Source organism: Procambarus clarkii, chromosome 35, assembly GCF_040958095.1.
Source record: "Procambarus clarkii isolate CNS0578487 chromosome 35, FALCON_Pclarkii_2.0, whole genome shotgun sequence".
Lineage (NCBI taxonomy): Eukaryota > Metazoa > Arthropoda > Malacostraca > Decapoda > Cambaridae > Procambarus > Procambarus clarkii.
Genome location: NC_091184.1, coordinates 38,240,171 through 38,253,807, shown reverse-complemented (window position 1 = coordinate 38,253,807; position 13,637 = coordinate 38,240,171). Strand labels below are relative to the sequence as shown.

Genomic DNA, 13,637 nt, shown 5'->3' with positions numbered 1-13,637 from the left:
ACAACACACGAGGCACCCCTGGCTGAACTAACCAAGTATCCACAACCATATGACCTCTCTGGAAGCCCACTGTCTCTTCACCAGAAAAGAAGGAGCTAGCTGCAACTGAACAAACGCACCACCAGGACCAAAAGAACAAAGCCTCCGGCATTTCTTTCCCAATGAAATGCCGAATTATAATTTGCTCTTTGCACCTCTGCGAGGGAGGCCAAATTCTGGCTCTGGTGTCAGTAAGCCAAACAGAACTCCCACAACTGTTGTGACATAGTATGGAGTAATGTAAACTAGACAGCTACAGGGAGTCAACAAAGGGTTCCCCCAGAAAACTTATAGGAGTTACTGTCCTTTACCTGACCTTACCATTTTGTTGAATGGAAACATTTGGTATCAACTCGAAGAAAACTAATTTTTATGATAAAAAAGGATACAATGTTATCATTTGAAGCCGGGCTTTGATAAAAAGGACAAGATGAGAACACAGATGTCGTAATATTCCATCACAGCCTGAGCTTCCTGGGGAGGTTAGTCCACTGGTAGAAGTATTACCATTGTTACTTAAAATATTTTTCTTTTCCAAGCCCATTTCATTCAACTCTGTGTTGAGCAACTCATAACTTGCACGAACAGAACTCTGAAAATATAAAAGCCAATATTAAATGAAATAAGGTTGATATCAGTTTGGCAAATTTCTAGGATCAAAGTGATATCCACATCTTTTCTTTATTACCTGAGGGCCCTCAGCACAGCCCTTCATAAGAGCAAGTGCACCCCCACCATGCTCCACATAGCCTACATGCTAGCTAGTTGCTTACTTCTGCTCACATGCCTACCCTCCCTCCCTCCCTCGAGATGTTTTATTATTTTATTATTTAGGGAGCCGGTCGGCCGAGCGGACAGCACGCGGGACTTGTGATCCTGTGGTCCTGGGTTCGATCCCAGGCGCCGGCGAGAAACAATGGGCAGAGTTTCTTTCACCCTATGCCCCTGTTACCTAGCAGTAAAATAGGTACCTGGGTGTTAGTCAGCTGTCACGGGCTGCTTCCTGGGGGTGGAGGCCTGGTCGAGGACCGGGCCGCGGGGACACTAAAAAGCCCCGAAATCATCTCAAGATAACCTCAAGATAACCCCCTCTTCCTCCACTGGTGCCAAGGAACAGCTGAGGGAGGGAGGCCCACACTGGGTTCCCCCTCGCTTGTAAAAACCAGCGCTGAATGTAATAAAATGCCAATTTCTGGGTGAGCCCTGTGATGGCCAGGGCTCACCCAGAAAGAAGACAGAAGTAAAAAAAACAACAACGTTGAATGTAATGAAACGCCAGTTTCTGGATGAGTCCTTGAGGCTCCCTGAAGTTATTATCACTGATTAATTGCCATTCTACCTAGTGTCATCAGTTGTGGAGTTCTTTTTTGCTTACGGGGGACCACAAGCCAGAACCCGGTCCCCCCCTCCCTCACAGAGGCGCAGGGAGTGATAGCTTATAATCACTTTACATTTAAAGGATATCATCTTTGCCATTACCAAAAAGGCACCCAGAAAGATATGCGAATCAAAACAAACCACTGCCTGGTTTAAAAAACGAGGCCGAAGCCCCCCATATCCCGAAGAACTCTCCCAAGAAGATAAGAAACAACCAGAACTTAGTGAAACTAGCCTCCCTGCTGGTTAGCTCCACCTGCCCCTTGTTGGGGTGAAGGGGGGTAGCTGGCCCAGCCTGCTTTAGTTCTTTAATGAGAATCATTCTGCCAGCAGGGCAACCCGTCCATTTACAAATAATGTTGCTTTTCGCTTGTATGCGCACTAAGACTAAAAACTGCCATAATAGAAAATGGAAGCGGCTCGTGAAAGTGACATACTGTCCCATTTTCTGTTTGCATCCTCTGGCTTGGTCTGTTAGCTAAGCAAAGGACAGTTTAAGTTAACAGCTTTCATGACATTTTGAAACCTTAGGAGAACTTGCTACCCTCCTAAGCTACCAGAGGACCCAAAACAAAGTTTTGGGTCCATTTCATTTGGAAAATTTCCATTTTGAATTACAGCAATTTTTGTCCGTAGCACATACGAGCAAAAAGCAATGTTATTTGTAAGAAGACAGGTTGGGCAGGAAGAGAAGGGAGTCCGGGAGCCTCCGAGGCTCACCCAGAAACTGGTGTTTCATTACATTCAATGCTGGTTTTCTGTGGGGACGCCCATTGACTCCCTGAAGTGAACTTGCCAGGGCTGCAACACCACAGGTATCAACTTGAAGTCAAGACTGAAGTTCATAGGCTATTGCAACCGTGTGGTTGGAAGCATTTTATGTTTGCCATCGACTGGGTCAGGCACCCAGAAAGGTAAGTGTCCCAAAACAAACCCCTATTCTGGTTAAAATATTGCTACTGGAAGCCAAACTAGTGGACGAACTCCCCAAATGAAAACGAGCATGACGTCACCCCATCACCACACAGCTGTCTGCGCAACCCCCCACTACCCGGGAGGAGAAAGGGAGAGCCCCAAACCCCCGCGCCGGCTATCAACACCCCATTTATGAGGTTGGATGTCAAAATACGTGAAAAACTGCCAGCCGGAGGGAGGGAGAGTTGCCAGGGAGCCACCCAGAAAATGCTGTTTCATTATATTCAACGCTGTTTTTCTGGGGGGAGCCCCTTCAGCTCCTCGGAGCTACTTACCCAAAGACAAAACAAGAGGGACTTACCCGGGAGACGGTCAGCCTTTGTTTCCTCAACGCGAAGTTGAGACAACTAGCTGGAACCGCCGACCCAATGCGACACAGGCTTGACTAGGCCCCGAAACATTAACAAGGTAGCGAGCGGCCAGGACACTGTTTGACCTCCAAAAACCCGTGCCCGAATGTCAGCCCAGGACACGTTATTGAAGACGGCAACCAGCGCAGCAAACTTACGAACATCATGGGCAAGAGGATAGACTGCAGGCTGGCTGGACCGAATAACCCTGCGGACAACCTGGGAGACCCGAACCCTGGAACAGGGAAGAAGGAAAACCAGGTCGACACAAACTGCGTCCCCCAACCATCGAGGCCGTGGTGCGCAGGTAACGGCAAAGTGCCGTAACCGGACACAAGACATGATGCGCACCCGGCCTAACCAACCAAGCATCAACAAGCCAAGGGCCTCTCCGGTAAGCAGCCATCTCATTCTTCACCAGAAAAGAAGGAGACAGCTGCAAACAAACAAACTTACCATCAGGACCAAAAGAGCAGAAACCCCTGTGCCGGAGGAGATCGGGGGTAAAGTAAAATAAATTTTATTCAGGAAAGTACATAGTTGATTTACAAACAATGTTGGATTTATAGATAGAGCTAGTACATACAACACATAAAGCCACTAGTACGCATAGTGTTTCGGGCAACAAAGCTACCCGACCTGACCCCAGAGGCCAATGTCATCAGAAAAAAGAGCCTTGGAAAAACAATCCTGAACCGAAGGGGCCACAACAAACTGAAGAGAAGAGAGAAAGGAAAGCACCCGGTCCAAAGACCAAGACATCTCAGGTGGTGCATGAGCAGGCCAGAGGTGAAACAATACACGAGACAGCTTGCGGAACAGCACAAAATTAACATCAACGTTCAACGCACGATATGAGGCGACAGTATTCGGCATCAAATGACGGTCCTGGAGCAACCGGGAAGGACAAGACAACCTTATCAGAGACAGAAGTAAACCTACGAAGGAACAAGAAATAACGGAAGGACCGCCAGGAAATTTCATACTGCCACCGAGACAAAGCACGCAGGTGGGACATCATCAACGAAGCCAATTGCTCACCGTACAAGTTGTGATAGACTTGAGTCAGAAAGACCAAGCGCGAAGATTCGAGGAGGAGATCGAACCAGCCACGTAACAGACCGGACTGATCTGCTGAAAGATGTGGAGCCGTAGGAAGACCCTCGGGTTTGGACACCGAGCAAGCAGCCCCTGAAACCAAGGCTGGGCCAGCCACCAAGGAGCCAAGAGGACTACTCTCCCTTGGTATGTCTCCAAGTGAGCTAGGACCTGGAACAACAGCTGAATTGCGTGGGGGGGGGGGGGGGGGTGAAGAGGTACAGGTAACCCCCCCACCTCAACTAGTCCTGCAGCAAGATATTGACCCCACCGACCTCGCAGTCGGGGAAGGGTGCCACATACAATGGGAGACACCTTGACCACGCAGACGCAAAGAAATCCACCTCCGGGAGCCCGTACGTCTAGCAGAGACAACTAAACGAGTTGGCGTCGACTGTCCATTCCGTGGACAGGGGAATGCACCGAGACAGGCCGTCTGCCAGGACGTTGGACACCCCATGAATGTGAAAGGCCAGAAAAGCCAAACCCCGAGAACTCAGCAGACAAGTCACCCAAAGCGACCTCCGAAGCAACATCCACACCACTGCAAACTCCCGCCCCGTACTGTTGGCCCGATGGAAGGACAAACCCCACCGCCCCTGGCCGGCCTGGTGAGCACTGGTCACAAGCCCCAGTCAAGAGACGATGGGTCTGTGAACACATCAAGCAAGGGCTCGGGTAGGTGCCAAGGCAATGAACTCCAAAAAACCCAAAGAGGAAGCCCGCAACACAGCAGCCGATGCAAGGCACCCGGAGGCCGAACCCAGCGATCGTGAGGGGGCAGAAGGGACGTCCCCGAAGGAACCAGAGCAACCAACTTAGCCAAACCCGACCCAGCGGGTAGACCATCACAGCAAAGTTCAGGCTCCCGCACAAACCCTCGAGCAACGCTGGGTGACCTAGGAGCATTCCAGAAACAGGCGAAGGTGGGACTGCAGCCAAAGTAGAGACTCCAGAGGGAGAGACAAGGAGAGAGCTCAGGAAAGAAAAGAACCGCAAAACCAACACCAACAGGTCACAGACGAGCAGGTCCTCTGCAACCAGTGCAGCCGAGAGGGTGGGAACCTGCACGTGAAGCTCCACAAGCAGCGAAGCTGCAATGCCTACATCCTGCGAAAGGGCAGGGGCGAACAAGCACGCATTGAAGTACTCAAAGCCACCCTCAGGAAAACCTGGACCACTGTACGAGTCTCGTGCCACTCAAGCGTGCGGGACTGATAACGTATGCCAAGCCTCCAATGAGAAAAAGGCCCAGTCCGCAAGCCAGGACGACTCTGGAACCTCATAACGAACCCAGTAAGGAAAAGATGATCCAAACACGAAGGAAGGATCCATTATGGAGGCGTAATCCGGGTCGTGCAGGAGGTAAGCCGCAATGACCTCCCACACCACACGAGGCGGGATGCGAGAGGCCGAAAACCTCCGGAAGGACGGGGCCGAAGAACCCAAGGAACCGAAACCGGGGAGGGATTGACACCAAATTCAACTTGTACATGGAGGGAGGGAAAAGAAAACCCCACTCCCTGTAACAGCAAGCCCCACTCAGAGGGTACAAAATCCCAAGCATGGTCCAACGAGACCCAAGGCCCCCAAGTTAGCCCCTCCCCCCCCCCCCCCCCCACCACGGAAACCTCCCCACAAGGACCCGGAGTCGAGCCATCCTCCAAATCCCCTGCCTCAAAAGAAAAGGCAGGAGCAGCCAAAAAAGCAGGAATGAAGGGGGCCCACTGGTCAGGCCCAGAAGCTCCGGCTGAAAAAAACATGCTCAAATGCCTTCATCCCACACCGGAATGGGCATCCTCCAGAAATGCCCGAGTTTCAACACCAGCCCTGCCCTGACCCCGAAACCCTCAGACGCTTCAGAGTCGGAAGCAGGGGGAGGGAGGAGGAGGACCAGGACAAATTGACCAGACCACACACTAGAAGGTGAAGGGACGACGATGTTTCGATCAGTCCTGGACTATTCTCAAGTTGATCGACTTGAGAATGGTCCAGGACAGACCGAAACGTCGTCATCCCTTCACCTTCTAGTGTGGGGTCTGGTCAACTTACTTTAGCCACGTTATTGTGACTCATCGCCTGCACCAGGACAAACAACAGAGGGGCAAGGACAAGGGGGCGCGGGCTGAACCAACCTAGTGTGTTGCAGCAACTAAACCAAGCATGCAATACCGAAGCTGCCTGCACCTCCAAGATCATGATCAGTAGACTGGGTGTATTGGACTACAAAGAACAAAACTCGCAGGACTCCGGGTCGAAGGTGTCACCGACCCAACAGTCAGCATGACAGAGGCACAACCGGTGACTGTCACCCTGAGACAAGGGGATAAAGCAACCTTCAAACTCGCATGAAGCAAGCGGGGCCAAGGGGTATTTGTGAGATTACTCCTGGCTCGCACACCACAAATAATACGGCACCACATTACAAGGCACAGAACTGGAAAACACAGGAGCCAGAGGTACACAACCTTGCCAGTTCACATCAGCCACAGAACTGGGGTGTGGATAGCCGGCACAGGGGTCTGAAGCTCCCCCTTTCCCCTCCCGGGGAGGGTGGGGTGTTGCGCAGACAGTGATGCGGTGATGTGGTAACATCGTGCTTATTTGCTTGTTTTCATTTAGGGAGTTCTGTCCACTAGTTTGGCTTTCAGTAGCAATATTTTAACCAGAATAGGGGTTTGTTTTGGGGCGCTTACCTTTCTGGGTACCTGAGCCGGTCGATGGTAAACATAGAATGCTTCCAATCACATGAGGGTTTCTATAGGCCATTGCACCTCATGCTTCTCTGAGGGGGCCAGGTTCTAGCTTGTGGTCCCCAGTAGGCCTATAACTCCATGTGCATTGACTGATGCCAGGGTCTAATACATTCATATCAGCCCGGTTGGCTCTGGGGAGCTGAAGGAGCTCCCCCAGAAAATAATGATAGAAATAAGATTTCACAAGATTTTTACCTCTTTCCTCAAAAATCCTTTTGCAGTGAGGAATGAAAGATTCATATACAGCTTCTCTGTAGCAGCCAGCTGAGCTACACAGGTGAGCAGGGACTGCCACACAGCTGATCCGCTACACCGGCTTAGATCACGCTCCTTTTCCTGAATGAATGTATTGCAATGGGATCAATAAAACTTGTAATATTTAATTTGCAAAATAACCACAGTCATTATTTCTCACTTTCAAAGGGTGTGGTGGCATCAGCTTGAACAAAATATAAGTACAATGGATCTTCACTCTAATGAACTTTGTTCTAATGAATTCCTGGATAGTCTGAAAGGTTTGTGTTCAGTGGAACATACAACTGTTCAATTAAGTGAGGACTGATCACCCAAGGTGTCGCCGAGGTCGTGTTGGAATATGGCTGCGTGAGCACTACCCACCTAATCCAAGTGTAAACTATTGAACATTTTCTAAAAACATTTAAACAAAAATACATAATATTTTACAAATTATATTATAAAATACTAATATTTAAACAAATACAGTATACAGAACAGCCAAAAATTCATCTATTATTACCCCATGGGTGCAACCTTAAAGGAATTTCAGTGAAAGTACTGTACAGTACTTGTAAATGTTAACAAAATATGTGAAACTTCAACCAAAATACTAAAACATAACAAATTATTAGGCTATCCCCACTACAATGAACAGGTTATATTTTGAAAGTGTATTCAAATAGTATTTGTCTGGAACACAGACAATTTCCTATATGTACCAATAATATCTAGTTCCCAATATCTAACTCTGGCCCCAGACAGCACTCGGTACCCTTACTCAAATCTCTGAATATGTTAGATATTAAGTCACTGCACATCCTCTCATGTGTACTTCACATATTTAAAACCCTGAATTGTAATGTCAATCCTGACCTTCAACGCTTCCTAGAAGGTTATAACAGAACCCATGAGCACCACACCAGAAACATATACCTATTTGATATTCCAAGAGTTAGACTTAATCAAACTAGGAATGCTCTACAAATCAAGGGACCCAGAATGTGGAATGACCTTCCCAATTATGTCAAAGATTGTACCTCTCTCAACCAGTTTAAGATGAAAACTAAGTACTACCTAATTAACTCCCTGTAACATACCTTACTTCTAAATGTCAACCCATGTCTTGCTATTTAAAAAAAAAAAAAATGCCGTTTGTTGACCAACTTGTATATTGGCTATTTTCTACCATGTTCCCCCCCTTTTTTTTTTATCTTTTATTATTTTTTTTTTTTTCATTCAACACAATTTATACTTTAAGCTCAATCACTATTAAGTTTTAGTCTAAGTGTTTTTTTCCCCCCACCTCTCTTTGCCTGAAACACTATGTATACCAGTGGCTTTAGGTATTGTATGTACTACCTCTATCTTTAAATCTAACAGAATGTTTGTACTGTAACACTGCAACTATGTATGTACTGTTCCTAAATAAATAATTATTATTATTTATTATTATTCATTATTATTATGTGTAATGCTATAAATGGGGATGATGTCCCAGACCACCAAAAATCCTCACAAGACCAATATTTTTTGGGACATATAAGAAAAGCCTGTGTTGAATGTAATGGAACGCCATTTTCTGGGTGCGACCCGGAGGCTCCCTTGGAGCTATACTGGGCTGATGTGTATATATTAGACTGTGGCAACAGTCAATCGATGGAGTTCTTAGCCTACCTGAGACCACGTGCCAGAAGCTGGCCCCATCAAGAGAGACACGAGGAGCAATGACCTATAGACACCCCCATGTAGTTGGAAGCAGTCTAAGTTTGCGATCTACAGTATCTGGTCAGGCACCCAGAAAGGTAGGAATTCCAAAACAAACAACAGCTGGTTATAGATTTACGATATAAAAATCTTCATTGTACTTACGGCTTGCTCTTTTGCTTTATCATAATTAAAATTGGAAAACTGAGCTAAGAGGCCTTGCAATATAAGTTCCTCATGGTCTGTTGGATGTTTTGTAGACGCTGCCATCATGTATGTCAACTCTGAAAAAATACGCACAGTACTTAAAATATATACAATATATTATATATATTATATTTTATATACAGTATATACAATGGGGTTTTGACTTACGATGCTAATCCATTCCCAGAGACGGATCGTATGTTGAAATATCACAAGTCGAAGCGATTTTTCCCATAAGAAATAAAGGGAATTGAATTAATCCGTTCCCCACCCTCCAAAATATTAACATACAAATACATTTTATACTGATTATAATGTTTTTTTCTATCTACAATACAGTACCTAAGTTTCTCTTACTTTTATGGAGGGCTCTTGATGGCGTATGGAAGATGGTGAAGAGGTGTTACTGATTGGAAGGGGAGTCCCCTTCCAAATAGTAGGGAGGGAACTCCCCCTTCCTAGGAGCCGGTCGGCCAAGCGGACAGCACACTGGACTTGTGATTCTGTGGTCCCGGGTTCGATCCCGGGCGCCAGCGAGAAACAATGGGCAGAGTTTCTTTCACCCTATGCCCCTGTTACCTAGCAGTAAAATAGGTTCCTGGGTATTAGTCAGCTGTCACAGGCTGCTTCCTGGGGGTGGAGGCCTGGTCAAAGACCAGGCTGCGGGGACACTAAAGCCCCGAAATCATCTCAAGATATAACCTCAAGATATAGTATATATATCCATTATCACATTAGGCAGTGACGTTTTCTCTGGGGTACTCTCTCCTAGGTTTTGCCTGAATACCACTAGGACCTGGTTGTGGTTGTGCTTGTTTGTCTCACTACAAATTTGTCAAGAGACATTTGTTTTTCCCTTCATTTTAACATTTGTCTGAAATGATGCATCACTTTAGCACCTATAATGTCCTTTTTCTTAGCCAGTATGGTGGATATCGTTGACTGAGATTTGTTGTACTGCCTAGCCAGTTCAACAACCCGCACACCATCTTCATATTTACGAATGATCTCTTGTTTCTGCTCTATGGTCATTCTTACATGGGTTCTCATATGTTGAGCCTTACCACTGACTTTCCTGGGACTCATGGTGTGATATATAATAATTACTTTTATGTTCAAAATGCAAAAAATCATCACAAACGCAGAATTTCTTATAGGCGCGAGCGTCACTAAGCGGGCAGCTGTAGTAAACTGAGGCAGGTCAGACCGCATGACCGGCAACCATGGGCTCGGTTGACCCGAACGTGTACCAATAAATATCGGAAGTCGACGACACCATCGGATGTCGAGTCGTATTTTTCGATGAAATTTACATCGTAACTCGAAATTATCGTAAGTAGGGGCAATCATAAGTCGAGGTGCCACTATATAATCTTAATGATAGTTAACTATAATTAGCTGTTATGATGCTATAATTAGTATGAACTAAAGAAAACAAAAATGAACTTAATTAATTAATTCCAATAAATGGCTAATATAAATCAAATTACCATTAAATTTAAAGATATCAGGGTAAGATTATACACATGAGTAAGATTTTACCGAGATACTGAGGCAGATGCTCACATAAGTACATGGAGACTTTGCCGATTAGTTAGGAACTTTTATGGACGAGAGAGCATTATTTAACTAGTAGAGCAAAAGACAGCACCTTGGACAAGGTTAAGCTAGGCTCAGTCACTCATGAGTTATTTTCAGTATTGCCATTGGAAGGATTCTGGTTTTCAGATATGCCACAGTCATTAAAGAAGGCCAGTAGTTGTTGGTCACACTTCACTTCATATCTTTTTCCTGTTCTTTCCTTCTTTACAATGATCGTTCTATTCCTAGTGTAGGACTGCTTGATAACACCTGGGGTTGGTTTGCAAATTTTAATGCAGCCTTTAGAAGAGTGATCCACACTGCGTGGTAAGGCACTCGTTTACATAAAGGTTGGTTTTTTACTTAGCAGCTGTTTGCATTGGGTCATACTTAACAGCCGGATTTGAAACTTCGATGAGCATTTTTATTTATTTATTTATTTATTTATGCATATACAAGAAGGTACATTTGGAATGTGAGGGAACATAATATGGTAATTACAATCTTGTAAAGCCACTAGTACACGCAGCGTTTTGGGTAGGTCCTTAATCTAAGAAAATTTTAAGTAGGTAAATACTTGCAAAATTTATAAAAAAAAATTATAACAGTTACATGGCAAGAAAAAAAAAAGATGAGAGAAAATTGTAGGTACAGTATATTAAAGCACATAGGTAGCCAAGATTGATTGCAATGACAGCTTGAATGGTAGTTGACAAAAATTGGTAGGCACAATACAGCATATGGCTAGCACATAAAAGAAGACAGCAATGAACCACTAAGGCCATTTACCTTAGTGCTACAGGAACTGCTTTTATCTATTCTGACAGCCGATTTGATATCAACGTTGACTTTAATCTCTGAATTAATTAGGGCGTGTGGGCTACATTACAACAGTTCTCACCTTGTTGTTCATCTGGTATATCAGCAGAACTATTTCTCAGGGAGTCGTGAAGTAGTTGTTGCTGGAAGTCGTGTAGGGAGGTCTTGTTGTTGATAGTAGGTGCAGTGTGCATGAAGGGTTTGTCCTCCCGATGACTGCACCAGTACTGATGTTGGTGGACGCCTTTATGTTGAGGATGATCCCAGCTACCAAGGTGCTTGTTGGGTTGTGCTGTAGATAGAGGAGCGGTGATTAACACAGAGGTGTGTGCTGTAGGGAGACTTGCCGCACCGTAGGGCGGTGTGTTGTGTGTCTCAGACGGATACAAGACACTCCGTACATTGACAACATCGCACACTAATATTTTTACCACTTCGGACACCAGCTTTCGATGTTTCGCATATGTGTACGTGTTCCATATTAAAACGACAATATAATGTTATTAACAATTAAAATCTTCTATTTAACAGACATATAGTTATTAAATGAAGTTTAGTGATGTAATAGACATAATCCGGAGTTGGTAAGGACGCCGCCCGCCAGCGTAAACACAACACACCCGAATGCCCACAAACACGATACAACGCACAAAACACAACACTTCTGTCAGTTTTTAGATAAACTCCTTTTATATTTATTATGTGAGAGTTATACTTGTATAAAATGATAACTATTATAGGTAAGCGCCTAATATTTAATATTAATCAATAAAAAAGAAGTCAGAAGCCACACGCCTGTCTGTACATGTCTTTTGTGTAAAAGTATTTTGGGCGCTCATGTACTTGTGCGCTAGCTGGCGTTCACAACTGTTCTCGCCTACAAGCATTAGAATTAAACAAACTAATTTATTTGTTCATTTATATACAAGAAGAGAAGGCTACCCTTGAGTCTGTAATATTCATCTGAACACTGGTCTCCCAATTGGTCCTCATTGCTTTATCTTCCTATAATTGAATGTCAATAACCGTATTATGCAATTTCAATTACAACTATTTCTTTCTTTATTATGCACCCCATACCCATCCCGTGGGCGGTGGTGTAAAGGATTACAGAGGCACATAATCGGTTCAGGAACTGAACCCTCTAGTTCGTTTAGCTAAGCAAATAACAATGTTTGACGCAAGTTACACATACTCATACATACATGTACATATATATATATATATATATATATATATATATATATATATATATATATATATATATATATATATATATATATATATATATATATATATATATATATATATATATATATATACATACATATTTAATCACCTACACAAATACACACATCAATAATCTTTGTGTCACAAGTGATCAACAAGAGGCTCACAACAGTCACTATAAAAGGCACTTTACATCTATAGTGAGTCACACAGTTACTAGTCTTGCTGCACACCCACCCAACTGGGCGGCAGCTTTACAGTCATGTGCTCCACACCCACCCAACTGGGCGGCAGCTTTACAGTCATGTGCTCCACACCCACCCAACTGGGAGGCAGGTTTACAGTCATGTGCTCCACACCCACCCAACTGGGAGGCAGCTTTACAGTCATGTGCATGCAATATCTACAGTAAGCAAATTTTGGATACTTCGCTAAGATTTCGGGCAGCACATCATTATGAATGAAGTACTTACACATTTCATTATGCAACTTTAATAAAGTTGTCCATCAGCATTTTGTGGTGTTCAGCTACCCTTATCTTCTGTATGTTCCTCACATTACCAGTATACACAAACATTGACATGTAGGGATATAGACTCTCAGGTAAGTTACTAATTTAAATGCACAGTAGCAGTCCTAGGCGTTCAATCCCCGACCGCCGTCCAAGTGGTTTGGCACCATTCCTCCCCATCCCTTCCCAAATCCTTATCCTGATCCCTTCCCAGTGTTAAATAGTTGTAATGAACAGGCACTATATATATATATATATATATATATATATATATATATATATATATATATATATATATATATATATATATATATATATATATATATATATATATAATATATACTGGTCTAATAAAATAATTAGACCAGTTAATACTCTCACTCGTTGTGTTTGGATATATTAGCTTGATAAAACTGACTGTTCATTGTTGAGAAATGTGTTAACAAACAATATATCTGACTTTATCAAGACTGTAGCTTGGTGCCCAACCCATGGTGCTCATGGGTTCTGTTCATAGAAGGATGTAACAGAACCCATGAGCATCACACCAGAAATAAATACAGTTTTGATATTCCTAGAGTACGACTTAATCAAACTAGAAATGCTCTACAAATCAAGGGTCCCAGAATGTGGAATGACCTTCCCAACCATGTTAAAGACTGTACCTCTCTCAACCAGTTTAAGTTAAAAGCGAAGCTATACCTAATAAATTCCCTGTAACCTACCTTACCCTTCTATTGTCAACCAATGTCT

The 13,637-nt window shown here is 44.2% G+C and overlaps 1 protein-coding gene across 1 annotated transcript in view; it reads right to left on the bottom strand.

The window, feature by feature from the left end:
• LOC123768504 (KICSTOR subunit 2) overlaps positions 1–11,752 on the bottom strand; it is a 29,335-nt gene extending 17,583 nt beyond the window's left edge. The window contains exons 1-4 of the mRNA XM_045759118.2: positions 11,226–11,752; positions 8,702–8,820; positions 6,791–6,931; positions 429–631 (exon numbers count right to left, since the gene is read on the bottom strand). Of these exons, the coding sequence (XP_045615074.1) occupies positions 429–631; positions 6,791–6,931; positions 8,702–8,820; positions 11,226–11,337 (575 nt within the window). The 5' untranslated portion in view covers positions 11,338–11,752. The remainder of the gene's footprint in view (positions 1–428; positions 632–6,790; positions 6,932–8,701; positions 8,821–11,225) is intronic.
• Between the last annotated feature and the right edge of the window lie 1,885 nt (positions 11,753–13,637).